This window comes from Trichoderma camerunense (genome assembly GCF_050948025.1).
Source record: "Trichoderma camerunense strain CBS 138272 chromosome Unknown V8C40scaffold_12, whole genome shotgun sequence".
Taxonomy (NCBI): Eukaryota; Fungi; Ascomycota; class Sordariomycetes; order Hypocreales; family Hypocreaceae; genus Trichoderma; species Trichoderma camerunense.
The window spans coordinates 865,710-889,665 of NW_028145358.1; the positions used below are offsets into that span (position 1 = coordinate 865,710).

The following is a 23,956-nucleotide window of genomic DNA, read 5'->3' on the forward strand; positions in this document are numbered from 1 at the left end:
CGTAGAGAGCATAAGGAGTGCAGCTGTATTGAAAGCGCAGAGTCCACTGTCACGTGGATCGTGCAACTGTGGGAGGGAAGAAAAAAAAAGTTGGAGATCCGCTTTGGGACAAGTAAAATGCTGCGTCTCAGGCTAGTACTAAAGTTTCTACCAAGTTGGTGGATATTTTCATACCATTAAATACAGCACAGAATATCAACTGAAATAAGAACGATAAGGAGCACAACTGAAAAAAACATATAAGAAGAAGAGAAGGAAAAGAAATCCACGGAAAATGAAGGTTCTCAGTCTCAACTTCCTGACCTGCGCCGTCAAGGCCTGCAAATCCTCATCCAGCTCATATCCTCTCCACCCTCAAGACGCAGAACTGGTGCAGGATGAGATCGAGCTCAACCCAGATATGTTGATCAACGTGCTGCCGCGCCTCGACTGGGCGGCTCTGCGAACGACTTCATCAGAGGTAACGTTATTCTCTTATACCTTATACCAACTAAAAGTACCAAAGGATACATAGAACGAACCTCCCGGTGAACTAACCCTGTAACTTTTTCGAATAGCTCGGCTTTCCGCCTCTGCCTGAGCAGGCGCCTACGCAGGATGAGCTGCGAACTGATGAGAAGACGTTGCGGGACTTGCACCATTTGCTGCTGGAGACGCAGATTTCCGAGGGAAAGCTGGTGTGTGCCAACTGCGGCCACTCGTATGCCGTCAAGGAGGGCATTGCGAACTTTTTGCTGCCGAGTCATTTGGTGTAAGTTTTCGTGCTGCTGAAAGTCATTGAGAGGTTTCTAGGGATTGACTTGAGTGAAAAATACAGGTAGTTAAATTACAAAGGAGGAGATTGTCATGGGATGATAGGAGTACAGGCGTTTGTTTCTTTGGTCAATAGACATAACCAAGATGGTCGGATAGAGAAAAATTAAGATTTCATGTCTTCACTATTATGCATTTCCTGTTCACACCATTTCTGCAGAAAGTACCATAAAAATTGTATTCTTTTGATATAATACTCGCGAAAAGCAAACGCATACCCCTATACTGGAAATTAAAGAATTATTGTTACAGGATTCTCACGCATAACCTCGCTACATGATATCTTGCCAGGGATGGCAGATGCACTACTGGTTCTTCTTCTGTGCGGCAGGGCCCATGTCTTTCTCAAACGCACCATATGACACCTCAAGGCTTCCAAGAGCTCTAATACCAACGCTAAGAATAGCAAGCAAAATAACCGCGGTGATGAGCGCCATGAAGATACCTAGATGCTGATTAGCCCATGTATATAATTGCGAAGGGGTCATTTCAATTCCTACCGGGAGTAAAGAACTGGTACTTCTCGAACAAGGGGAGCTTGTCCCACTCGGTGTTGTTGCCTCCCTTTGACGGCTCGTCGCTCTGGACATTTCTCTTCAGCTCCGTCCGGAGAGCTTCTTCGAACTCGGGTTCGTAGATTGGCTCGCCTGGGGTCGAGTAGAAGAGGAATGTATAGCTGTCGCCCTCCGTGGCCTTCTCAAGACCTTGTGCAAGTTTATCATCTGCCGTACTATTAGCTACCGTCAAGGCTGACTGTTATGGTTCCAGCAGGACAAACCGTTGGCAGCGAATGCGGCAGCCCTGCCCTCCCAAGACAAGGGAGCCAGATGGATTTCCTCCACAGTGGCCGTCTTGCCCTGCTTAGCACAGGCAGACTTGATGTATTCTGACAGGTGTGCATCTTCTAGGTTTCCCACGACCTCGTTCACAATGGATTTGCCCTTGATTCGCTCGTCATCGACGACTTTGCAGAGATGCGGCATCACGCAGCCACTGGACCGGCGGATGTCTTGGGTGTTCAAGCCAGGCTGGGAGACAATGAGGTAACGATCGGTTGGGCATGTCGACAGCGCATCTTTGGTGAAGCCCAGCACTGAAGAGCTGGTTTGAATCGAATCCGCGCTGGGGGCCTTGGCAAAGCTATGAAGTGAATCTGGTCAGCGCCTCGAGCTCATATCAAGAGCATCATATCAAGGATATCAGTGACAAAGCTTACGGCGACGTTGACAAAAGAATCCAAGGCGATGAATCGAAAAAGGCGTTTGCCGCGCCGGAAAACGCCAAAAGGCTCGCAATCGTCTGGAAATGCATGGCCGCAGTTGTTTGTGATTCTGGCCAGCAGATGGTCTGGGTTGCAGATTAAGAAGCCGAGAACTTGGAGCTTCGGAGGTGCGACAGCGCGCTGCATCATCCGCCGAATATGCAACTACCGCAGTTTATTGCTAAATCCGGGATCCCTTGCAGCTTGGACAAGTCGTCAGCTATTACCTTTTTATAGACAAATACGCTAGTACTAAGTAGGCAATACTGGGACGATAATGCAAGCTCCCTGAAAATCGGTCTCAAATTATTTTCTAGATAAGGTGGATGGGAAATTTTACAATCACGACAACGGGTAACAAAAGTTGCAGCAAAAACCAAACCCGCATATAATTACTTAAATCACAGCATTATGTTTGCAAAGCCGAGACCGAAGAAGAGCGTCCTCCCTCCACCGAGCAAAAAACGCAAGTATGGCGTTGAAGAGGTCTCTTTCGACTTTGACGCTCGACAGGAATACCTCACTGGCTTCCATAAACGGAAACAACAGCGTATAAAGCTGGCGCAGGAAGAAGCTGCTAAGAGAGCACGAGAGGAGAGATTAAGAACGAGGAAACAGGTAATTCGCTTCTTCCCGGGTTTACTGGTAACGCCTCTGGTTGTTTGGTCTAACGTTTGCATCGTGGATAGATTCGAGATGAACGCAAGCGAGAAGTTGAGGAGCACGTCGAACACGTCAACAAGCTACTGCGGGAATCTGGCGCCATTGAAGTTGACAGCGCCGATGAGCAATCAGGATCGGGCGAAGAGGCGAACGAGGGAGAATGGACCGGGTTTCCAGACCGGCCAAATCTCGACATTGTTGATCACGAAGAAGAGTACATAGACGAAGACCGATATACAACAGTCACAGTTGAGTCCGTCTCAATATCAAGAGATGGCTTAGAACGGCCCGAGAAGCCTCAAGAACAAACCGAGGGGGGTCAAGAGCAAGAGACGGAGAAAGCGGATCAAGACAAACCAAAAGCCAAGGAATGGCCCAAGAAGAAGAAGCAAAAGTTCCGTTATGAGTCGAAATTCGACAGGCAGCTTACAGAAAGGAGGCAAAAGGCGAAGAGCAAAGCCAAAAGTAAGGCACGCAGGTCGGAATGAAGGCTTTGAAGCACGAATATAGTTGCCAGCTTCGGTGGCGATCTATGGATACCCCAAAAAAAGGAAAAAGAAAAAAAAAGAACATGGTGATGAAACACGTAATTGTTGTAATGCTGCTGCTAAACATGGCGCTTCCCTGTGACACTTGAATCTTCTCTATCAACACGCGTCCCGCAACATCCTACATTATTTCCTTTGTGGTGCCTAAAAGGGGTCCGGCCGCACAACAGTTTGTGTTGGGCAGCCAAAGGGTATGCTGGCCAGCGAGTACAATTTAAATGTTTCCAATCTCGTTCTGGAGCTCCTCCAGCTCCTTCTGCAGATCGGTGTGCTTCTTTGCCATCTCCTCATACTTCTGCTCCCACTGGTCGCGTTCAGCCTCAAGGGCCTGGACCTTGCGCTCGAAGTGGCCGGCCTTGACATCAGTTTGTCGGAGCCTGTGATCGACATGTTAGCACGAGATTCGGTGGAAACGATACCGACGTGTGGGAGGGGTTGATAGAGTGGTATAACGTGCTCCTAAGGTGAACATACTTCTCGTTAGCCTCGCGCAGAGTCTTGTCGGCCTCCTCAGCCTCCTCCTCGAGCAGCTGCAGTCGTCGCTGCAGTGTCTCGTTCTGGGTTCCGTGCTCTTGTCCCTCATCGGCTACCTTTTTGAAGTCCTTGATGGCAGTCTCCAGCTTCTCGACCTCGCCCTCAAGGAGGCCGTTCTTGTGTTGCAGAGAAGTAATGTCCTGCTCTTTGGCCAGGTTCTCCTGCTCGAGAGTCTTGACCTTGGTCTGAAGCTCCTCCACCTTGGCAATGGCCTCATCAGCCTCCAAGCGGAGCGAGTTCATTTTCTAGCTCATGCCGTTAGCCCGCGCCTCCCCAGGTCGGTGTAGCTTTCCCGAGAGTTTTACCTCCTTGATGCGATCCATTTTGAAGTTGTGAAAGATTTGGCGGTCTTAGGTGGGTTTTCTTGGTTGAGGTCGGGAGAAGAACTGCAGAGGATTCGAAGCGTAATATGTAGAGTGTACTCGTAACAGAGCAGAGTAGAAGTAGAGTAGAGTAGAGTTGTCAAACCAGCCTGGAAAGGGGGTGGGGTAAGGAGAGTGTCTTGATGCCCCTCTACGATGCCTCTTCTGTGGCTGGTCGCGCCCCGCCGAGCCTTTAGGGAGCTGGTACTGTAATAACACCTGAGCTGCCCTCCAGCAACTAGACTCCGTACCTGCTAGGTACCCAGAGGGCTTAGTGCTAAGCCGGTATCGAGCACTATGTACCCCGAAGAGGTCCCTCCACGGAATCTACAGCAGGCAGGAACATTACCCATGCAAGGCGCCCAATCTGCCTCGGGGCGCATGACAACTGGAGACTTTTGCAGAAATTGGGGGTTCTTAGTAGAGGCGAAACAGGTCAAGTGATGCTGCAAGTACCGCCAAACGGGGATGACAGGATGAACTTACGCAACCATACAAAGATGGTAACTAAAAATACAAAGGAAAAATGACATGTACGTCGACACAATGATGAAAACTAGGTACCTGGATGTCTCTACCTGTACAAAGAAAAATGAAATCGCAATATACTATGCGAAATTATCATTGTCTATTATCATTTTATTGCAGGTTCTTTGAAAGCACAAGCCACAGCTTCTTTGAGCCTCTCTTTCTCCTTATCGATTTGCCCATGTAATAAAGTGTATTGCTGTGAAACACTACACGCTAGTACTAATTCGGCATCAGTCCTGGAATCAGACTCTTACCTAAAATACACTAAGCACAGAGAGCCTTCCGCACTCACAGTTGTCCGGTCAACGTCATATCAGCGGGATTCTCAACACGCGCCATTCTAGCGCTATGAAATTCAACATTGCTACTATCGGCGGTTGTTCACACATTGCGGTTTGTCCCGTGGAAGGCATGATATATGCTTTCTGGGGATTCATAATCTGAAGAGAAAAGGAACGTTTATTTTTTGTGAGTTCCATCACTCATAACAACAATGCTGTCCTCCCATCGAGAGCAGGAGAATCGGCTCCTCAGCCACCAGATTCCCTCCAAGCAGCAGCCAAAGACACCCGGCATGCGATATCCGAAGACACCAATCGGTTTAGGCCGAGGCAACGAGAATGCCTTAACCGGATTCGCTGGCAAAAATGCGATTCAGGGAGCGGCCAACCTTGGAGAGAATCAAAAATTCATCTCCAAGAAATCCATCACGACCCCAACGGGTATGTAGGCCCTATTGCGTATGCGAGCTTGACAAGATACTCTGATCTAACCCATTGAATAGAATCTCGGATGCGAGCTCCCCTGGGCAACAAGACGACGAACGCAAAAGCCAAGAACAGCCAAGGGCTTGGAATTGGAGGCAAGAGCGCCGTGCATGGGGTTGAAAGGACACAACTCAAGAGTATCGCGAGTCAGCAGCGGAAGCAGAAACAAAGGCAGAGACAAGCTGAATTAGCACCCAAGAATCTGTTTTCCCAACTCAGAGACAGCCAAGTTTTTGATCACGATGAGCCGGAATACGCACCGCCTAACCCTCAACCTTTACCCTACCAATCTGACGTCTTCCCGCGCAACGGCCTCACTTTCAAAGGGCTGAGTAAAGACAATTTGCTCAAAGGCTACTATGAACATTTCTATAATCCCGTGGACGCTCGTGGTGTATCGCGCATGGACAAACAACTAGAAGACGAAATTGAAACCGCGATAGAAAAGGCTATAGAACGGAACGACCAGGATACGGATGAGTTCACCTGGAATAGTGCTGATCTTGCAGACGGAATGGAGATTGCAGAGCGAATGACTAGGCAAAAAAGGAAACCCGCCTCCTCTTCACGTCAGCCTACAATGGTAACCAGATCGTCTAGATCTAGATTATCTGTAATGGAGGCTCCAGTGAGGGATGGTTATGAAGAACATGTTGCCACTCAATCATCAAGGCGGCGAACTGTTGATCCTGCTATGGAGGCATTGTACTCCAGCGATCTTTCGTCACCATTCGCGCTTCGGAGCCGAGGAGAAAGTGCCTCTAAGCAGTTGACTCGTGCGCAGAGTGCTGCCAGAGATGAATTCGACAACGACGATTCCAAGCCAGCTGGCAACGTGAGCCCCGTTTATCGGAACGCATCCAACGAGAGGGTATCAGGTGCTGTAACTCGCTCACGCTTTTCTACTGACTCTGATGGCGAATATGCTGGCAGCAGTCTCCCAGTAGCTGGTTCGTCCTACCAGGACTCAGAGGACGACGAGGAATTTGAGTTAAGATTCGACCTTTAGATGGCTTTTTCGATCAACTTGGACTTGAAATGGAGCAACAGGAGTTTAGGGGTTAAAAATGACGGATTTCTTTGAAGGAACGGGTTGTAACGTTTGTGTGTCTTGTAAATTATTATTATCACCTTCGAGAAATCGAGTTTCAAACACAATCCGCGATATAAACCCAGCTCGTGATTACTGGTATGATTGATAGTACGTAATAGAAATTTACATGATGAGCTACTGGTCCCTATTTGTATGCTATGACAATGTCCTCCAGACCTAGGTGGTTGATCCTCATCGCTCTTGCCAAATCCAAGTTTTCGCGGCGTAGCTGTTCAGCACGAAGTCGTTCGTCATCCCAAGCCCGTAGCCGTTCCTGCCGCTGACGTTTCAGCATTTTTCGCTTGAGCGGTCCACGAGGGCGAGGCTCTTCGGCCATCTCGAGACAGATGACGCCGGGGTTTCGTGTCGAATATCTATACCAGCCCGACGTTGGCTGTGTTAGGGATGCCATGGTATAAGTCCCTATGACGTATTTGATACGCTCAAGGCTCTCATCATCGAAGTCGATCCAAAGCGGTGGATTATCATCTACTTGGTTCTCGTCACCGCGAATGAATCGTGATACGACTATACTGCTTGCAACCTCGCGACGAATAGCGATGACCAGGCATGAGAGAGGCGCTACTGACACTGGATCAATATCTGAGTCTGTCCTGTAGATTGGCAAGACAATATTTGTGTCGGCGGTCTCAGCGAGCCACTTTACGGGGTACTTCTTCTCTTCAATTGCCAGCACATTGTCTGGGAGCTCGATTTCGTCCGGTATGAATGCGAAATGCAGGTCGACTCCTCGCAGCCTCCTCAGCTGCCGCACAACACGAATATTAAGCAGCAAGATGGCCGACATCTCCAAGCTACGCAGCTTCAAGGGGAACTTGTGCATGAAATTGAGCAACCGCGCAGCACCAGGGTCCAGAGTCTTCCATCCGGGCGGATGAGCTGCGTGAATGAACATTTTCCTTCTCCGGCTTCCGTTTGAGCACCAGAGAAAGGAATCGTCCCGTCTTCTACAGGCGTTTACTGGACCATTGGGGAAAATGCTGACATGACCCATTTCAAAGAAGATTTTGGGCGTCGGGCTATAAGCTGTACCTTGGGAGTGTGACAAGAGCTTAGAGCCACCCCAAGAACTGCTGCCGTACTCCAAAAGGGAGAGAAGAAGTGTGCTCGTGTGAAAGGTGAATATACAGCGCTTGCGAAATGCATCTCTGATTTCTCTCTTGACCTTCCGGCTTACGAGGAGGAGGCTGAACACAGTGAGGTGCCGGCGAGACGCTTCCGGCGTCTTGTATATGTCAGAAGGCGTGTGCTGTCCTGAGATGAGGCGCATGTCGTGTGACACTATTTGGATCCAAATCTCATCGCGCAGTTCGCGGGGAAGGTCAAAGATTGTGAGCTTGCTTTGGGCCATGGTAAGGTTCTTTGAGGTACAGGTTTCAACATCAAAGAGACACGAGTTGAATGAGGCAGATCTGGCGACTGGAATGTCTGGCCCATTTCATGCTTCTCTTTGCACGGGATGGGGTGATATCAAAGGATACAGAATGATATCAAAAGATACAAAGTGATATTAAAAGATATGAAGTGATATCAAACGGTACGAAGTGATATTAAAGGTACGCATTTTATCCTACCTAATTCACTGACGGTGACTCACTCATGAGAAGGAGTTGGCACTTGTTTTTAAGTAATTGGCTGGCGCACGACCGCGCTCGAAACCATTCTGGGACAAGGCTGCAAGAGGTCAAGGAAGACGTTGTTGATTGGATGCATTTGGCCACCAGTGAAAGGATCGTTGTGCATAAGGGCGGTGCTGAAGATGTATGGATAGATGCATCTAGATTTGGGGGTTGCTATTTATATGGTCACGCTTTGAAACTGCACATTTGACGCGTGTGTGAATGAGCCCCGTATTCTATAATGGGGAAATTCGTCCGCCCTTCAAAGGGAAACAGGGAAAGGGGAAAAAACAAAGAACACAAAGAACAAATCAACTTGAAAAACATATTTTCCTCAAGAGTACCTGACCCCCCACTGGAAAGTGTAAATTCCCAACTACGAACCTTGAGATCCTCTGGGCATATAAGGCATACTCTCAGTGTATAAGCCACTTACATACCTACAACAGCGCACCTACACAAACTTCCATGATATACGGAATATTGTAGCCCCTCGCTCCGCGATTCCTGGGGCGGGCCCGCGCCAACCTTGACAACCCACCTGCTGACTACGCCGAAAACGTCCATCCCCATTGCATTGTCCCTTTTCAACTTGAACGCTCAACTTGCGTCTTTGCAAGGCATTTCCCGCTCCTCCAGCACCTCCCCTGCGGCTTCTCGAGCTCGCCAGCCATTGCGCCGCGGTCGCCGACGACGCTTTACCCCCTCAGCTGGCTTTTCACAGCGCCTGAGCCCTCTGCGACGCAGCGCACGCCGCCTATCCGGAGCCTCAATTTTCGGCTTCTCAGGTCGCGTGGGCGCTCTAGCGCGTACCACAGAAGCCGCCGCTCAGCCCCGACGGAAGTGATGCATGGCAAGCCTTACCACACACTGAGCGAGGTATCATGATTACACCACGGCGCTCGAGATAGCAGGAGCTCATCGACACGATGACTCGGCCGCCACCTGGCGTGAGCTTCGCGCAATTCTTCCCCAACGCCCCCAAGCTCAAAACAGAGGCCCAAGGACGTGCCAAGCGGGGCCTCCAGGTCGTTGACCCGGCGCCAGAAACTGCCGTCATGACAGATGCCGACTCGAATGATTTCGCTCGAAGTTGCCAAACCACTACCTCATCAGATCCTTCTCTGCCGCAGCCGCAAGCCGACGACAACGGGTCGTCGCCGGGTGATATGCCCAGTACCGTGGGCTCAACCAGCTCACATGCCAGCTCTGCATCCTCCCTCTTCAGCGGCTCTGCCGTGCCAGTTGCGACAGCCACGTCCGCCGGACCATCCATGAGCGCGACTCCATTCACCTCCACAGACTCGCCCTCCTCCTTCCACGCGCCTGCGAAGTCTAGCATGTCTACGCCTTCTATTGTCGACCGCGCTTCGGGGCAACCGTCAGAGAATCCCGCATCCGCTGGCCAACACCTGCGGCAGGACAGGACCTCCTCGATTGAACGTATCCCAGCTCGAGACCCCTTGCCTTCGATCAAGGGTATCAAGTGCATACATGACCCGCTCCTCGATCGACTGCGCAAAAAGGTTGTAAATAAGAATGCGAAACCAGTATACAAGGAGTTCGGCTTGGTATGTATATATAACACATTTCCTCCACTGCTGGAGGAAGGGGGGGCGTCATTTGTTTTTTTGGAGCGCTGAATGGCTAATTGTTGGAATAGGAAGATGACGCCCCCCCTGCGGACCCTCGCCTCACAAAGGCGGGAGATAGGCTGGGATATATCAACACAGACTATTACCTGCCCAAAGCTCGCCTGCGCCATGCTCCCGAGAACCTCAAGCCGTATGCCTATGACCCAAAGACATCCATTGGGCCGGGCCCTCCTACCCAGGTCCTAGTGACCAAGTACAACCCGCTAGTGTCGTTCAACAAGGTCATTGCAATATTCGCCGCCTTCGGCGAGATTGCAGAAAGCAGCAACAAGATGCACCCAGACACAGGCAGCTATCTCGGCTTCGCGACCATTCGATACCGCGACTCCAAACGCCCGGATCGTCCGCGGGTATCCGCCATTGATGCCGCGCGACGAGCCGTTCGCACTCGAGGAATCAAGGTCGATGCCGACATTGTCAAGGTTGAATACGACCCTGAAGGTCGGAAGAGCCGGCGCATGCTGGAAGAGGTACTCAAAAGAGAGAGAGAGAAGCTAGCCAACGAGTCGGCACGAATAAAGCCTCCTCCCACAGGGCCTAAATCTGCGACTGCTCCTGGCTTTTCTAGACCTCCTCCAACAGCACCCAAGGGTCTCGCACCCCAAAGACCTCACCCGACCCTTGGAGTCCCAGCTACAGCGCCGCCGAAATCGCAAGCGCCGCCGCCACCAACAGCAACAGCAACTGTCGCAGCCGCAGCGCAGCAAGCCCGCCCTCATGCAGCCGTCGAGTCGCAGGTTATCAGCTCACAATTGGCTAATGATCCATATATATTTGTCGGGTCCGAAAGTGTCCCGACCCTCCCTAGTATAATACCCCATATGAAGAAGCGCTTAAAGAATTATGGATTTGAAGATATCCGCCTCGACAAATCAGGGTTCTACATCGTTTTTCGAAACTCCTTTACCGGGCGAAGCGAAGCCGAACGATGTTTTCGGGCTGTTAATCACACCGAATTCTTCAATTACAATATGGCTATGCAACTTTGCGTACCGCGATCATCTTATATCGATTCCGCCTCGAAATCAAGCCCTAGCCCCGAGCGAGCACCTAGAAAGGATCATCGGGCAGAGAAGGCAGAATTGGAGAGGAAGCGCAGAGAAGACGAGGCCGACCTTGAGGAAGAAAAGAGGCAGAGGGCCAAGAACTTCGACCCTGTAATTGAGGCCGTGGAGGTCGTTCGGCGTGAGATGACTGAACATCTCATCAGGCATATCCGCACTCAAGTTGCGGCGCCGGCGCTGGCCGAATTCCTCAATCCAGCTAATCACGTCGCTAAAAGGCGGAAGCTTAACATCGATCCTGTAGAGACCGAAGAAGACGCTTTCGACAGCGGTAGCACCAGCCCCAAATTGGGGACTCCCAATTCTCGAGCCGATCCCATCGAACGCCGGACTGGCCGTCTGGAACCCAAAGCCCTCCCAAGGATTCGCAAGAGCAAAACAAAAGGTCTCGCTCATCGGAGTACCTTTGTCGATCCCTTTGCCCGAAAACGGGCTTCGGCGGCGCGCCCAGCGTTTCGATCCTTGCATCATCGTCTCAAAAGTTTGGATAGCGACTTTGAATCGGACGATGATGCAGATGCTAGGGTGCTGGCAGCGCGAGATGCTCGCCAGTCAGAATCACGCCCACGGAGTCGCATGAGTACCGACGACGAGGCTTCCAAGGATGATTTTGCCTCATGGGGTCCGGGTGAAGACGATTCCATGACAGAGGCAAGTCTCGCCATCGACAGCTCGATTGCAAAGAAACGAAAGTTGGAGATTTCGATTGAAAAAGCATTCAAGAGACAGAAAAAATCCGACGAAGAACTATTTGGCGTCAAAATCGATCAAATTGATGCGGAGTTCAAGGTTGTCGAAGACTCTGACGATACTGGTCTAGACCTGGAGGCAACTGCAGAGCGAGAAGACTCAACTCTTGAGGGACCATTGTCGCAAGCCGAGAATCTATCCAAGACAAAGCCCGCTAAATCCAAACGAAAGTCCAAGAAGCAACTACTCCAGGAACAAGAGGCACAGGCCAAACAATCTGAGGCCGAATCACAGCTTTCAGATGCGGATGAAGTGAAGCCCACCAGCGAGAAGGCGCCAGAGCCTAAGATTGTGCCCGAGAAATATGACGAAAGGCTATTCGCGACTAAGCCGATGACTGCTGCGGCAACACTCCCCGACGGCTTCAAACCTGACATTACTTCTTTGGCGGCCCTGTCTTTGGGACCGACTGATGTCCCGGATATCACTAGATTGCTCAAGAAATTCCAGATCGAAGAGATTGGCAACCCAGAGTTATGGCTGTGGAAACGGAGCCGTGTCAGGGAACTCAATACATCTGATGGCCTCTTAGGTCGCCCAGTCCGTATCGAAGGCTACTATGTGCCGAATGCAAGCGGCTGCGCGCGAACTGAAGGAGCCAAGAAGATTTTGAATTCGGAGAAATCAAAATATCTACCGCACCATATCAAGGTTCAAAAGGCTAGAGAGGAGCGAGAGGCAAATTCCAAGAAGACGGGTAGAGATGCCACTATGGCTGCGAATGAAGCTGCCAAGCTGGCCGCCGAAAAGCTCATCGCCAAGGGCAACTCCCGAGCAAACCGCGCCACAAACAGACGATATGTGGCCGACCTCAATGACCAGAAGAAGACGCTTGGGCAAGACTCTGATGTCTTCAAGTTCAACCAGCTCAAGAAGCGGAAGAAGCCTGTCAAGTTTGCCCGCTCTGCCATTCACAATTGGGGCTTGTACGCTATGGAAAACATCAACAAGGACGATATGATTATCGAGTATGTAGGCGAGGAAGTTCGACAGCAGATTGCAGAGATTCGGGAGAACCGTTACCTCAAAAGCGGTATTGGCAGCAGTTATCTGTTCCGAATCGATGACAACACGGTCATTGACGCCACGAAAAAGGGAGGTATTGCACGGTTCATCAACCACAGCTGCATGCCCAATTGCACTGCCAAAATCATCAAGGTCGAGGGTAGCAAGCGGATTGTCATTTATGCTCTGCGTGATATTGCCATGAGTAAGTGTGATGACTCTATTTATGATTTTTTTTTCTTCTACTTTGATCAACAGTCAAGCTGACCACATCGTTTAGACGAAGAATTGACCTACGACTACAAATTCGAGCGAGAGATTGGCAGTCTGGACCGTATCCCCTGCTTGTGTGGCACGGCAGCGTGCAAAGGGTTCCTCAACTAATACCCGCCTTATTTCACGAGATATCGTTCAGTTGGCATTAATACCAGGCTGGTTAGCAGTAATACCCCAGTCTCGACCTGGTTGCCGGGCTGGGAGCGTACGATGTGTTGCTAATACCGAGCTGTCGACTGAATGTTTAATACGAGTTGGTTTTGATTATTGCGCTGATCAATCTTTTTATTTTTCTCTCTCACTTTACTTGCAGTACCATTCGTTATCACATGTCAACCATGCGGTAACCTAATGCAGATTTTGGTAAATCGGCTGGGCTTTCACGAAAGGAAAAGAGGAGAGCCACCATGGATCAACAATGGCTGATGACGGCGTTGAAAGGGAATCAATCGCATTCAAAAACAAACAAACACAAAACAGGCACTCTGAAGGAGAAAAAAATAAGATAAAGGATTCTGGGCAAACAATAGCCCCCCTGGCAGTCATGGAGTTATCAGTGTGACTTGGGAAGGACAAAAATTTCAGACAAAAAGAGGGCCGCCAGTTTTGATACGGAGGCTGGTTTATTTTCTCCGGGTTTCGCCTCCGTCGCCTCTTCGTTTTTTTGTTGGCTGGTGATTTAAAACAAAAAAAAAACACAACCCCCAGGGAAAAGGGTGTACATATAACTCGGAGTTTCTTTGATGGATGGATAATGGCAAACCGGCGACGAGGAAGGCCAAAGTTCAAGCGATTTCATGCAGGAAAGGAAGCGGGAAAGGGGAGGGTTGAAGAACGCAATGCTAGGTAGTTATATTCATCTTTCGCTATCCTATGAAGGAGAAAAAAAAAGTGCCGGCTCGACTCAGCTCAGCCGAGCGATGATCTGCCCGCGTCTCGGACGGGGCAGAATATGTAAAATTAACGAGTCCTTTGAATTCAGCCATATTACCGCTGCTCCTCTCCGTTGTCCGTGTTATCCAATCTGTTTCCTTTGAAAGCGCCCATCTCCTTCAGCCTTTGAAACTTGTGTGTTCAGTATACATATGCCAGTAAAACACATGCCACCATCGTGATCCATTAATTGTTCTGGTGCATTTGAGAAGGGCCGTCTGGAGGTGCACGGGGCCCCAACATCCAGTCTTGCATTGCGAGCCATTCACTCCAGTTCGCTTCTGCTGCCTGTATCTCTTTCTCGGTGACTCCCTGAAGAGGACGTAAGAAGGGAACTGACTGGCCGTCCTCCAAGTCGTAGCTGGCTTTGACCCTGAGCCAAGTCTCGCTCTTGGCCGCGAAGAGATAGTTTCTCCGCTCATTCTCGTGGATGAGGCCGATTCCAACATCCCAGCCGTCGCCGAAGAAGCCATGTAGAATGGCGACGGTGTCAAACCCGGTGGCAACCAGGCGGCGTACATAGGGGACTAACGAGACGTCTGAATTGGTAGAGGGATGGCTGGATGCAGAGCTAGAGTTTGGTGAATGTCTGGGGAAGGCTGAGCTCTGTTGAAATGGTAGTCGAATGTTGACAATTGCGGCAACGGCCTGAACGGCGTTTGTGTGCTGGCCGCGCTCGAGGAAAAAGGAGAGACAGGATTGATACTTGGGGTACCAGTCGAAAAGATCAAACTGTGCCTCTTGAAAGGGCTGGCCAGGAATCATGAGCTTTCTCCTCGAATCACACAAACATGCCGCAATCAGGTAGAAATCATGTACGGTAGCTGGACAAACTTACATGATGGAATGCCATGGTTATCCACTGAGCAATAGGCCGCAATTGCTTGGGAAGAATGTTGAGTAAACTATACGAAGCCTGTTGGGTTCCTTTTTCTTGCAAGAGATGAAATGTTCACACAAGACAGCTGGGGCCGAATTCCTGATATGGCTGGATCAAGTTCTTCTGACTCTCTGTAAGCCTCTGGCCCTCATATAACAGCTCCGCCAGAGTTGGCTCCGGTCAATGGGGTCCATCTACGCACCTTTCTACCTTTCAATCCAACCGCAAGCAAAGCAACAGCAAGTAGGGAGCAACAACAGATATTCACATCAACAATGCTTCTCCAGAATGGATACACGAAAAAGAAGGCGTAGGATTTGGGACAGGATCAGCTGAAGGGTTGGACAGAGCTTGTCCTCTGGGGCGTTTTCTTGGTTCGCCTTGCTGCGTCCTCCTCTGGTCTTATACAAGCGATCTATGAAGAGGATGAAAGCGGGGGACCTCTCCATGAGTTTATATTGACACGGCTGCGGTGAGACTCAGGCCATTGAGTGAATTGAGCGACAAAGCGAGAGACGGGGGCCCCTGGGAGCAGAGCAACGATGGTGGTACATCATGTGAGCGATACCAACACATGTGACGACAAAGGTCTTCTGTGTATCATGGTGGTGTTAAACAGATGTGGAGCTCGAGATGTTCCCGAGTCGACGTGGAGAGGAAGTGAGATGAGATGCAAAGGGAACTAGCGGAAGTCACAGCGTGAACGGAGCTGATAGCGGAGAGTCGTTTGTCCATTGGGACGGCAAGGCTCACTTGGCTCAGAAGCAGGGTCAGGCCAGGTAAAGGAAGTGTCACCACCATGGCCTATGACGGAGGCTCCCAGCGGTCGATATAACACACGGCTGTCGAGGCATGGCTTCCTATTCGACGGCTCTGGCAATGTCTCAGGTGTCAGAGGGAAAAGGAGGGAGGAGGTCGGGTCGGGAAGCTGAAGTTGCGGCGCCGCTCGTGATAAATCCAAGACATTTCGATGGTGAGGGCGAGTGGCAAATCCCACGATCAGCTAGTTGGGACCATCAGATGTTGGTGGCTTGATCGGTTCTAATCAAATCCCTGTCCATGGATTGATTAATGAGATGAGCCAAGCAGAGACAGAGACAGGGGACCTGAGCCATGCGAGCTGAAAACTGAACACGCCCCCCGCAGGGCTCCCACAGGGGATATTTGCCGGCACTTTGCCAGATTGCCGGCCATTGTCTTTTCTTTTTCTTCCCTGCAATTGACTTGGCGATGCTCAGCCCCCTCTCAAGGTAAAAAGGTAAGAAAGTTGTGTGAGAGAAGAAGAAGGATAAGGAGCTTTTGGAGTTGATTCGCTCGCGGCACTTGTTATGTGTAAGGTACCTGATATACAGGGGTGGTAGAGTATCCGGTACCTTGCTTTAGTGCCCGTTGCCGGTATGTGTACTCCGTCCAAGTGCCAGGTACCTGGAGGTACTTTATCACCTCTTTTCAACTCATCACGAGTGACAGCTACACCGCCCACACGTGTTGGGACGGGAAGGCACAAATTTTGAAGGGCGCCATTTTATACCTTATACGAAGATCGTCATCTCTGACACGATCGGCTTCTGTCACGTCCGCTTTCACCGTACCGTCAAATAGTTGAGTGATGGTAGCCGTAACAATCTGCTTTGACCCAGAGACAAAGGTATATGTTCATCTCGGCAGAGAAGATAGACCGTATACCGTTGTGTCAGGGTCCACGAAGATTGCTATGGCTACCATCACTCAGCTGTTTGACGGTATGGTCAAAGTAGATTGTCGGGGCTACCATCACTTGACTTGTGTATTTACATACAGGAAACAATATGCTTTTCATTTACATCTTTACCTTTGTCAGTTATCATTTTAATCTACATGACAAATTGTCTATGCTGTTTCCTGTTGGCTCTCAAACCATGTCTGCAGCTTCTTCAGAGCTCGAGCACGATGCGATATCTTGTTCTTCTCCGCAGACTCCATCTCGGCATACCTAAGAAAAAACCAAATCATTTTAGCCTATAATCATCTTTCGCAATCATCCGGAGCAGCAGATAACCTACGTTTTCCCTTCAAACTCAAATACCGGGTCCCAGCCTAGCCATTACTTCGTTAGTATCCGGCTGGAAGTGCCTCATGCGGGGTGCATTTCATACCAAACTTCGAAGGGCCTCGCGCAGGTACAATGCGACCCTGGTAACAGAATATGTAAGAATGGCATCATATTGTTCCATGCTGGTAAGACTTACCGGCGTCCGTCCTTGAAAGATGATTGGGTCGCGGCCAGGTCCTGGCGAGTATGCAAATGTGCAAACTGCCTCTGCAGATTTATCTTCGTATGCCGCAAGAAGGTTGTTGAGCCCTTGGTGGCCAGTCTTATCCAGGAACCATTTGCTAGAATGTCGAGCACATATTGATGAGCTTTCCAGCCATCATGAGGCCTCCAAGCAGCATAGAAGAGAGCTTACATGTAAGGTCCGGGTAGGCCTCCGAGAGCATTAAAACAGAGCGCCGTATCTTCAACCAGCACCGGGCCGTTTACCTCGATTGAATTAGACATGTTAGGATGAGCTTTTCATTAATTGCTACCAAAGAAAGGGTAGCCATACCAAGTCGGCAGCTCGACGACATTTTGACTCGGCAACCTCTTCAATCGTTCCCTGGATTTCCTCGAGATCCAGCGACTGGCTGTCAATCTCAATTTGCGGCTCAAGGATCGCTTTGACTTCTCTCAGCTTATTCGCATTGCCGGTGATGAAGTGAATCGGGGGAGCCATTTTGGTGCTCGACAAATGCGCTACCAAGGAATATCTGAAGCCGTTGATGGGCTTTGTAAGTATCGCAGCTGGTAGATGGACTCTTTTCAAGGAGCTTTTTAGCATCATCAAATGGGATACCTTGGTGGTACCTAAAAGATTTGCCCGTCTGGGGAACAGCCGCAGTCAGCTGGCTAGAACCCACCGCACTCCGCAGGTACCCAGTACTTGGCAGTGTCTGGGCCTCAAGTCACTGGCTGCGTCACGCGAACCATTGACAATTCCATTTTCACCTTGTCAGGCTGGACGGACCCTTGCTCAAACAACGATGAAATCGACGCTCAAAGCGCTGGTCCCTTCCGCTGTTCCAGACTGACGGGGGGGAGCGGCACTGGCACTGCCTTCTTTGTTCTCCATTGGGTGCGTGCTGTTTGCGACTATTGCTGACCTCGACGCTAACCTTTGCAGCATGTCCATGTGCAGCTGATGCTGATGCTAGGGATCGATAATGTCACTGCGCTCCCTTTGCCATCATGACGCCACAACACCACCGCGATCCGGAACCGTTAATCGATAGACGCATGGCGATAACCGAGCCCGATGAGATTTCGACCACACCCAACAATGCGCATATCGAGGGCCAACGGACAGGCTCAGCATCGCGGTCCAGTCGGCCTTTTGCGGCGTCATTGATTCCCAGTCAACCACACCGAATCGTCATCAGCCAGTCATGGAAGCGCCTTCTTCCGGGGCGCGGATTGCGTGCTCAGAAGACAGCAGCCGTTCGAAGTAAAACTAAAGAGTCGCTGGATGCTTCAACACGCCCTCCAAACAGCCGGGCGGGCATTCAGTCGGCATCGAGACTTGGGGTTCGTCTTTGCCAGCCCAGCCATACATCTCCAGCGCATAACTAATAACACGGCGCATTTCAGACACTGCAGCTTGGAAAGTATGCGCACGAGGAGGAAATGCCCGTGTGGCTTGTCAAGCTATTAGAAACGAAAGGCGACCTTCGTGCCGGTGGTAAGGACATCTCGCGTGCCTCGATTTACAAATAGACTGGCTAACTAACACTGCCGCCGTGTAGGAGTCATACCAGCCTTGAAACAGCTGCTTGATTTGAGCTCACGGACCGAGTATGCGTATCTCTGCCATCCGGATGTCCAACATGTGGCGAAGCTAAACAGAGAAGGTGATTGGGGCCTCTTATACCACACACACAACTGCAAGTAGAAACGAGCAACTTATCCATGGTCATATAGGTGCATTCTGCGGCTATCGCAACATCCAAGTCCTCTCCTCTCACATTATTGGGACTCGCGCGACCGGATGGGAGCAGCTGGGAGATGATATCCCTAGCATATTCCAGATTCAAGACATGATTGAGACTGCTTGGGATCGCGGGTATAATGCTCGGGGCCGTGTAGAGACAGGAGGCATCAGAGGCACGCGAAAATATATTGGAACGCCAGAGGTAAGTGTTCTTTTTTGTTGATTGCCCTGGCCCGCGCTTTCATACTCATCATCTGCATTACAGGCCCAGGCATTTTTCGCAAGCATGGGGTTTCCGTGAGTATTATTCAAACATGTGGCCATTTCCCTCATGGGACTAACAATGAAACCAGGTGTTCAGTGCAGGCTTTCAAGGCTTCTAGTGAAGACGACAATGCTTCACGTCGCCTGCTGAGTGCAATCGAGCGCTATTTTCAGCAAGGTGCGGTGGGCTCTATGGACGACAAAGTCCGTTCTACTCTGCTCCCTCCGATATATCTGCAGCGACCTAGTAGGCTCTCCCCCCCAATTGAACCCGAAACCACTGGGCATATCAACTAACAGAGGTCCCCAAGAACATTCTCTTACGATAGTCGGGCTGGAGAAGCACAAAGGGGGCGATGTTCAGCTCCTGGTTTTTGACCCCGAATTCCAGAGCTCTAGTACGGTCGTCCGTCTTGCTAGCAAGGCTACTCTACGCAGGCAATCCAAGGTAACCAAGCTTTTGGAGCCCTATCGTCGCAGCGCTACCCACTTGGAGCGTTTCAATGAATTTGAAGTTCTCTAGTAAGGAATAACGTTTCAAATTATGGCGGGGGATATGAGCTAACGATGTGGCCAGTTTGACCAGAAACAACCAAGCCTGAGAAGAGGATAATTATCATCGTGTTTAGAGCATAGAGTGTCTTTTTCGATACGTTAAACAGCGTTGAGATGTTTGAATTACTGGTGCCGAGTTGCAATACATCAATGTGTAAATCACTGTCAATTTTTCATTAGTTGCATAGGTACTCCCTATTTATTACATAATTCTAAAAGTGCCTTATCCATACCAAGATGCATCTATTGCAATTCCTTCGACATCTGGGAACGGCCATCCATCTACCTACCTCTCTCAAAGATGTAGAACGAGTTGAATTGTACTACATTTTGAACCTGACATGTATGAAAATGGCCGTGCCAGATCTGGACAGCTCGCTCGAAAATCTAATTAACACATTTAATGAGCTCAATTCCACCACTGTGGATGAACTCTTCTCAGAGCCGAGCCCTCTGGAGTTTATGCGCTATGTGGCTCGTAACACGCCGTTTGTGATCAGAGGAGGAGCCTCGAGCTGGAAAGCAACGAAGAAATGGAACGCTGCCTATCTGAAAACGGCTCTTGAGGGCCAATTTGTGAATGTTGCCGTTACTCCGTTTGGGTAAGAATACATCGGATCCATTAATACATCATCTCCCTGTTCATCCATCTAACAGCTATACATGCCAGCAATGCCGATGCTCCAACGTTTTCCTCGGAGCATCAGGCCACCGTAATTGCAAAGCCTCATGAAGAGACTCAGCAATTCGGCGACTTCTTCGCATACATCACCCAGCAGGAGATGGATCCGGAGTTTCCTCTCGACTCTGAAGTGAGATATGCCCAAACTCGTGAGATATAGACTCTTTCTCCTCCCCCCGCTACTATGTATTGATATTGTGAACCTTTGCTAATTGGTGTTAAAGAAAACGACAATCTTCGGGATGAGTATCTTCCGTTGTATCCCGATGCTTTGAAAGATATTCCCTTTGCGCGGATCGCCCTGGGAAAGGAACCAGATGCCATCAACCTATGGATCGGAAACTCAAAATCCACGACGTGTTTGCATAAAGACAATTTTGAAAACATCTTTGTGCAGATTGTGGGCAGAAAGCACTTCGTCCTGCTACCGCCACTGCTCCACGCGTGCGTCAACGAGGATCTGCTTATGCCGGCAACGTACGTCCGAGAGGGACAGGGCTTTACGCTTCAACTTGACCCGGATTCCCCTCCAGTCCCGCTGGCGACTTGGGATCCTGATGATCCTGGACGAAATGCCTCACGTCTATCTGCGTTAGCGAAGCCTCTTTGTGTGACTCTGGATCCTGGAGACATGTTGTATCTCCCTGCTATGTGGTGAGTGAGCCCGGCAATATGAGAAAAGTCTTTATCCGTAGTATTCTATGATGAACTTTGTGGTTGTTTCTTCTCACTGATTCTTTGCTCCAAGGTATCACAAGGTCAAGCAATCCTGCATCGATGATGGCGAAGGGTTTGTCCTGGCTGTAAACTATTGGTAGGTCCAAAAGATGCAAGCGCCGGCGAAAAGCATTGCCTTCTAACATTCTTTCTATATTAGGTACGATATGGACTTCAGCGGGCCCCTCTATCCCGTCACTTCTTTTCTTCGCGAACTTGGAACCAAAAAGCAGTCTATGCTTCCTTCAGATAAATCATCGCATAGAATCCAACCTCCGACTGCGGAATAGAATTAATATACATGGCCGCACGCTCACCCCTTATTTCTTTCTCTTTGCAATTCTCTTTTGTGCTCGCAGCTCCTTCTTCATCCTGGCGTCAACAATTCTGTACCGTCCCTTGACACCCTTTGGTCGGCCCTGGATACCCTTGTTTAATCCCCTGGCAACGACGAGCTTGGCTGGCTGTCGAGGCTTTTGCTTGTTCGCCCTGCTAATAAGCTTGGATATGCTCTCCGCCTTTTCCTTCTCCGTCATGCCTTCATCAGCAGCAAGCATGTCTGACTTCTTCTTCAGCTTCTCCAGCTTCTGGGCCGTCTTGAACTTCTTTCGTGCCTTTGCTTCTCGAACCTTCTTGATCGGTCGGGCGTTGAAGGCTCTTAGTTTCTCTTTGATGGCATTGGCCGCTGCTTTTGATATTGGCTTCAGGGCCTTGTCGTGTTTACCCTCGTCATCAATGAACCATTCGGGCAATCCATCCCTGTCGCGGAATGCACGCTTATTGAAACCATCGTCGATAGCATCGTGGGTAGTCTTCTGTCCCGTGGCAAGTTGGTGTGCTAGAGTCATTGCTTCGGCCGTGATGATATCAATGTCTTTCTCAAGTCAGCTACGTTCGTCTTAGTGAAAGTTCAATGGTGAGTCAACTTACCAGGTCTTCCATCTGCTCGTCGCCTCTCTTTGTCTTCCCAATTATCATCATCATCCACCTTAACGACCTCGAATCCACCGTCATTCTCTGAATCATCTTCCTGTTGATTCAGTGATGCTTTTTGTTTTGCTGTCCGTGTGGGCAGCTCTTGTGAGCGCGTAGTCGTACTGGATGCCTCAATCGTCACATCATCCTCTCCCCCAAGAAGAGAGCCTCCAGTTATCTCTTTGAAGATATCCTGGCTGAAGAAAGCGGATGCCTTTTTGGACAAGCCGTCTTGAGTCTCCCCTGTCTGGCCATCTAGATCCGTTAAGAATCCGTTTGTAGGTAGTGAACCATCTTCATCATCATCGGATGAGTCGTCATCTTCTTCCAGCTCGCTTGCGTCACTCTCTGCCTCTTCACCTGCTGAAAGGCCCTCCCACTCGTCATCTTTGTGCTCCTTTCTTGCCTTTTTGGCCCGGTACTTGGTGTCCGCTTCCAGTTTGCGCTCTCTGAATTGTTCGTACATGGCATCGAGCTCAGTCTCCAGCCCGTCTTCTTCGCTGTCGCTCTCAACTGTCTCTGTGGAGATACCCTGGTCGACGTCTTTTGAGTCTTTCGAATTTGATGCAACCATTTTGCCCCGAGTGAAGCGGTTCATGCCACCAGTCTTGTCAATAGTCTTTAGAGAAAACATGGCTCCCTCTCCCAGCGGTCCCGATTCTTCCATACCAATATCCATAGGCGCCATCATATTCAGCTGCATCCTAATGATCTCTTTGCGCTTTTGTTCATTCTCCTTGCGCCTCTCTCGTTTCCTCTTGGAATTCTCCGTGTCCTTCAGGGCTTGTAGTTCTTCTTGTATTCGCAACTCCTCGTCCATTGATTCTACCCCAGCCACTTCCTCGGCTTCAGCAGTATCTGCTGACTTTTTCTGTGAGAGGCCGAAGATTTCTCGCACTCTCAATCTCCATTTGAGAAGAAGTTTGAATTCCTTGCGCCCAAGAACTTTCAAATCGGCACAGCATTCCCGAATCTCCGCAGTAGTCTCGGGCAGCTTATCCAGAGCAGCAAGCGCAATGTCGCCATTGGGCGCCTGAGTAAAGGAGAGCTTGTTGTAGGAACCAAGAATGGCTATGGGATCATTTGTCTGGATGAAACTGCTTGCCGCAATTTCTTTGAACTGTATGTAGTCCCCTTCTTCGTAACCATCACGCTTCCGCTTCTTCACCTCTGGATTATAGACCTTGGCTTCATTGTTTGGGGTGGCGCCAGAAAGCTCTGCGAAGACTGATCTCGGGTCCAAGAAGCGAGGATCGATATGCTTGGGTGCTTTGTATCCGCGGCAGACGACGAAAATTTCGGCTGAGACGTTTCGAGACGAGGGGGGTTTGGTGGCTTCGACTTTGGTGAACAATTGATTCAGCACCCATAGGAGTGGGTTGTAATCTTTGGATCTGAAGACCTTGGTCACAAAGGTTCCTCCTTCGGCAAGAAATTCAGTCGCAAGTTTCATGGACTGAAGTGCGAGTTCTGCTTGGTTGAAAGAATCCTGCGCCCAAGCAGTACCAACATTGGGAGCACCATCGTGCAAAACCGTATCTGCTTTCCAAGTCTTGAAGTGTTGGCGGATGGTAGCACGACACTTGTCTGTAGTGATATCGCTCTGGAAGGTGATGACTCTAGGAATGGGTTTGATGGGCGCCAAATCGACTCCAACAATCAAACTGTTGACTGGCATAACCTCTGCTGCAACCTGACACCATGACTATAGGGATATTAGTTAGCCTTTATTTGGTAACTCACAATCCTCCCCGAACAAGACAGTAAAAACTTACACCTGGCGCAGCGCAAAGATCCAGCAAGACTTTGCTCTTTTCCAAGAATCCATACTTCTTGTTCAACTGAATCAACTTGAAGGCGGCACGAGCACGGTAGCCTTTTTCTTTGGCAAGTTTGTACCACTTGTCCAAACGGCCTTTGCCATGCTTTTTTTGAATCGCCATGGCGTCGAATGCAGCGACAATCGCAGGGAAAATGGCAT

General features: G+C 49.9%; 12 protein-coding genes across 12 annotated transcripts; 6 read left to right on the top strand and 6 right to left on the bottom strand.

Annotated features, from left to right (window-relative positions):
• The first annotated feature begins 52 nt into the window (after positions 1–52).
• V8C40DRAFT_249450 (RNA methylation protein TRM112) lies at positions 53–1,042 on the top strand. The gene is made up of 3 exons (XM_083216757.1): positions 53–460; positions 558–751; positions 818–1,042. Exons 1-3 carry the CDS (start codon positions 275–277, stop codon positions 819–821), a joined length of 384 nt encoding a protein of 127 aa, XP_083071713.1. The 5' UTR covers positions 53–274; the 3' UTR covers positions 822–1,042.
• V8C40DRAFT_249453 (Ac45/VOA1 transmembrane domain-containing protein) lies at positions 970–2,260 on the bottom strand. Its single transcript, XM_083216758.1, has 4 exons — positions 2,030–2,260; positions 1,592–1,953; positions 1,314–1,535; positions 970–1,258 (listed from the first exon to the last, which is right to left on the bottom strand). The coding sequence occupies exons 1-4, from the start codon at positions 2,122–2,124 to the stop codon at positions 1,119–1,121; spliced, it is 819 nt and encodes a 272-aa protein (XP_083071714.1). The 5' UTR covers positions 2,125–2,260; the 3' UTR covers positions 970–1,118.
• A 142-nt stretch (positions 2,261–2,402) lies between these two features.
• Positions 2,403–3,287, top strand: V8C40DRAFT_249454 (rRNA-processing protein RRP17). The gene is made up of 2 exons (XM_083216759.1): positions 2,403–2,692; positions 2,764–3,287. Exons 1-2 carry the CDS (start codon positions 2,486–2,488, stop codon positions 3,223–3,225), a joined length of 669 nt encoding a protein of 222 aa, XP_083071715.1. The 5' UTR covers positions 2,403–2,485; the 3' UTR covers positions 3,226–3,287.
• On the bottom strand, positions 3,015–4,312 carry V8C40DRAFT_249457 (tropomyosin). The gene is made up of 3 exons (XM_083216760.1): positions 4,125–4,312; positions 3,760–4,064; positions 3,015–3,662 (listed from the first exon to the last, which is right to left on the bottom strand). Exons 1-3 carry the CDS (start codon positions 4,140–4,142, stop codon positions 3,500–3,502), a joined length of 486 nt encoding a protein of 161 aa, XP_083071716.1. The 5' UTR covers positions 4,143–4,312; the 3' UTR covers positions 3,015–3,499.
• Positions 4,313–5,012: 700 nt separating this feature from the next.
• On the top strand, positions 5,013–6,707 carry V8C40DRAFT_249460 (uncharacterized protein). Its single transcript, XM_083216761.1, has 2 exons — positions 5,013–5,433; positions 5,496–6,707. The coding sequence occupies exons 1-2, from the start codon at positions 5,206–5,208 to the stop codon at positions 6,486–6,488; spliced, it is 1,221 nt and encodes a 406-aa protein (XP_083071717.1). The 5' UTR covers positions 5,013–5,205; the 3' UTR covers positions 6,489–6,707.
• On the bottom strand, positions 6,639–8,624 carry V8C40DRAFT_249461 (uncharacterized protein). Its single transcript, XM_083216762.1, has one exon. The coding sequence runs from the start codon at positions 7,942–7,944 to the stop codon at positions 6,718–6,720; it is 1,227 nt and encodes a 408-aa protein (XP_083071718.1). The 5' UTR covers positions 7,945–8,624; the 3' UTR covers positions 6,639–6,717.
• Positions 8,625–9,014: 390 nt separating this feature from the next.
• On the top strand, positions 9,015–13,415 carry V8C40DRAFT_46677 (histone methyltransferase SET1). Its single transcript, XM_083223011.1, has 3 exons — positions 9,015–9,783; positions 9,876–12,891; positions 12,967–13,415. The coding sequence occupies exons 1-3, from the start codon at positions 9,142–9,144 to the stop codon at positions 13,068–13,070; spliced, it is 3,762 nt and encodes a 1,253-aa protein (XP_083071719.1). The 5' UTR covers positions 9,015–9,141; the 3' UTR covers positions 13,071–13,415.
• Positions 13,416–14,040: 625 nt separating this feature from the next.
• V8C40DRAFT_46726 (uncharacterized protein) lies at positions 14,041–15,018 on the bottom strand. Its single transcript, XM_083223012.1, has one exon. The coding sequence runs from the start codon at positions 14,658–14,660 to the stop codon at positions 14,082–14,084; it is 579 nt and encodes a 192-aa protein (XP_083071720.1). The 5' UTR covers positions 14,661–15,018; the 3' UTR covers positions 14,041–14,081.
• A 1,554-nt stretch (positions 15,019–16,572) lies between these two features.
• On the bottom strand, positions 16,573–17,875 carry V8C40DRAFT_249470 (inosine triphosphate pyrophosphatase-like protein). The gene is made up of 6 exons (XM_083216763.1): positions 17,364–17,875; positions 17,223–17,296; positions 17,004–17,148; positions 16,911–16,947; positions 16,818–16,851; positions 16,573–16,747 (listed from the first exon to the last, which is right to left on the bottom strand). Exons 1-6 carry the CDS (start codon positions 17,637–17,639, stop codon positions 16,645–16,647), a joined length of 669 nt encoding a protein of 222 aa, XP_083071721.1. The 5' UTR covers positions 17,640–17,875; the 3' UTR covers positions 16,573–16,644.
• V8C40DRAFT_249473 (peptidase family C78-domain-containing protein) lies at positions 17,513–19,888 on the top strand. Its single transcript, XM_083216764.1, has 9 exons — positions 17,513–17,930; positions 17,979–18,379; positions 18,443–18,533; positions 18,598–18,702; positions 18,773–18,984; positions 19,048–19,079; positions 19,136–19,293; positions 19,358–19,568; positions 19,624–19,888. The coding sequence occupies exons 2-9, from the start codon at positions 18,044–18,046 to the stop codon at positions 19,646–19,648; spliced, it is 1,170 nt and encodes a 389-aa protein (XP_083071722.1). The 5' UTR covers positions 17,513–17,930; positions 17,979–18,043; the 3' UTR covers positions 19,649–19,888.
• Positions 19,866–21,593, top strand: V8C40DRAFT_249476 (cupin-like domain-containing protein). The gene is made up of 5 exons (XM_083216765.1): positions 19,866–20,203; positions 20,272–20,432; positions 20,508–20,937; positions 21,032–21,097; positions 21,161–21,593. The coding sequence occupies exons 1-5, from the start codon at positions 19,947–19,949 to the stop codon at positions 21,288–21,290; spliced, it is 1,044 nt and encodes a 347-aa protein (XP_083071723.1). The 5' UTR covers positions 19,866–19,946; the 3' UTR covers positions 21,291–21,593.
• On the bottom strand, positions 21,121–23,954 carry V8C40DRAFT_249481 (27S pre-rRNA (guanosine2922-2'-O)-methyltransferase). Its single transcript, XM_083216766.1, has 3 exons — positions 23,751–23,954; positions 21,931–23,680; positions 21,121–21,874 (listed from the first exon to the last, which is right to left on the bottom strand). Exons 1-3 carry the CDS (start codon positions 23,916–23,918, stop codon positions 21,321–21,323), a joined length of 2,472 nt encoding a protein of 823 aa, XP_083071724.1. The 5' UTR covers positions 23,919–23,954; the 3' UTR covers positions 21,121–21,320.
• Between the last annotated feature and the right edge of the window lie 2 nt (positions 23,955–23,956).

Excerpts from the sequence above, each read along its gene's own strand:
- V8C40DRAFT_249450 (XM_083216757.1), top strand. The coding sequence starts at position 275 with ATGAAGGTTCTCAGTCTCAACTTCCTGACCTGCGCCGTCAAGGCCTGC. Across the intron at positions 461-557 it reads TGCGAACGACTTCATCAGAG|CTCGGCTTTCCGCCTCTGCC; the intron begins GTAACGTTATTC and ends TTTTTCGAATAG.
- V8C40DRAFT_249453 (XM_083216758.1), bottom strand. The coding sequence starts at position 2,124 with ATGCATTTCCAGACGATTGCGAGCCTTTTGGCGTTTTCCGGCGCGGCA. Across the intron at positions 1,536-1,591 it reads TGCCGCATTCGCTGCCAACG|ATGATAAACTTGCACAAGGT; the intron begins GTTTGTCCTGCT and ends ATAGTACGGCAG. Across the intron at positions 1,259-1,313 it reads GTACCAGTTCTTTACTCCCG|GTATCTTCATGGCGCTCATC; the intron begins GTAGGAATTGAA and ends ATCAGCATCTAG.
- V8C40DRAFT_249454 (XM_083216759.1), top strand. The coding sequence starts at position 2,486 with ATGTTTGCAAAGCCGAGACCGAAGAAGAGCGTCCTCCCTCCACCGAGC. Across the intron at positions 2,693-2,763 it reads GATTAAGAACGAGGAAACAG|ATTCGAGATGAACGCAAGCG; the intron begins GTAATTCGCTTC and ends CATCGTGGATAG.
- V8C40DRAFT_249457 (XM_083216760.1), bottom strand. Across the intron at positions 3,663-3,759 it reads CTGCGCGAGGCTAACGAGAA|GCTCCGACAAACTGATGTCA; the intron begins GTATGTTCACCT and ends TGTCGATCACAG.
- V8C40DRAFT_249460 (XM_083216761.1), top strand. The coding sequence starts at position 5,206 with ATGCTGTCCTCCCATCGAGAGCAGGAGAATCGGCTCCTCAGCCACCAG. Across the intron at positions 5,434-5,495 it reads AATCCATCACGACCCCAACG|GAATCTCGGATGCGAGCTCC; the intron begins GGTATGTAGGCC and ends ACCCATTGAATA.
- V8C40DRAFT_249461 (XM_083216762.1), bottom strand. The coding sequence starts at position 7,944 with ATGGCCCAAAGCAAGCTCACAATCTTTGACCTTCCCCGCGAACTGCGC.
- V8C40DRAFT_46677 (XM_083223011.1), top strand. The coding sequence starts at position 9,142 with ATGACTCGGCCGCCACCTGGCGTGAGCTTCGCGCAATTCTTCCCCAAC. Across the intron at positions 9,784-9,875 it reads TATACAAGGAGTTCGGCTTG|GAAGATGACGCCCCCCCTGC; the intron begins GTATGTATATAT and ends TTGTTGGAATAG. Across the intron at positions 12,892-12,966 it reads TCTGCGTGATATTGCCATGA|ACGAAGAATTGACCTACGAC; the intron begins GTAAGTGTGATG and ends CACATCGTTTAG.
- V8C40DRAFT_46726 (XM_083223012.1), bottom strand. The coding sequence starts at position 14,660 with ATGATTCCTGGCCAGCCCTTTCAAGAGGCACAGTTTGATCTTTTCGAC.
- V8C40DRAFT_249470 (XM_083216763.1), bottom strand. The coding sequence starts at position 17,639 with ATGATGCTAAAAAGCTCCTTGAAAAGAGTCCATCTACCAGCTGCGATA. Across the intron at positions 17,149-17,222 it reads GGCCTACCCGGACCTTACAT|CAAATGGTTCCTGGATAAGA; the intron begins GTAAGCTCTCTT and ends TCGACATTCTAG. Across the intron at positions 16,948-17,003 it reads TCTTTCAAGGACGGACGCCG|GGTCGCATTGTACCTGCGCG; the intron begins GTAAGTCTTACC and ends TTCTGTTACCAG.
- V8C40DRAFT_249473 (XM_083216764.1), top strand. The coding sequence starts at position 18,044 with ATGACGCCACAACACCACCGCGATCCGGAACCGTTAATCGATAGACGC. Across the intron at positions 18,703-18,772 it reads GGCGAAGCTAAACAGAGAAG|GTGCATTCTGCGGCTATCGC; the intron begins GTGATTGGGGCC and ends ATGGTCATATAG. Across the intron at positions 19,294-19,357 it reads GATATATCTGCAGCGACCTA|AACATTCTCTTACGATAGTC; the intron begins GTAGGCTCTCCC and ends GAGGTCCCCAAG.
- V8C40DRAFT_249476 (XM_083216765.1), top strand. The coding sequence starts at position 19,947 with ATGAAAATGGCCGTGCCAGATCTGGACAGCTCGCTCGAAAATCTAATT. Across the intron at positions 20,433-20,507 it reads AGTGAGATATGCCCAAACTC|AAAACGACAATCTTCGGGAT; the intron begins GTGAGATATAGA and ends TTGGTGTTAAAG. Across the intron at positions 21,098-21,160 it reads GTCCTGGCTGTAAACTATTG|GTACGATATGGACTTCAGCG; the intron begins GTAGGTCCAAAA and ends TTTCTATATTAG.
- V8C40DRAFT_249481 (XM_083216766.1), bottom strand. The coding sequence starts at position 23,918 with ATGGCGATTCAAAAAAAGCATGGCAAAGGCCGTTTGGACAAGTGGTAC. Across the intron at positions 23,681-23,750 it reads ATCTTTGCGCTGCGCCAGGT|TCATGGTGTCAGGTTGCAGC; the intron begins GTAAGTTTTTAC and ends ATATCCCTATAG. Across the intron at positions 21,875-21,930 it reads ACGAGCAGATGGAAGACCTG|ACATTGATATCATCACGGCC; the intron begins GTAAGTTGACTC and ends GACTTGAGAAAG.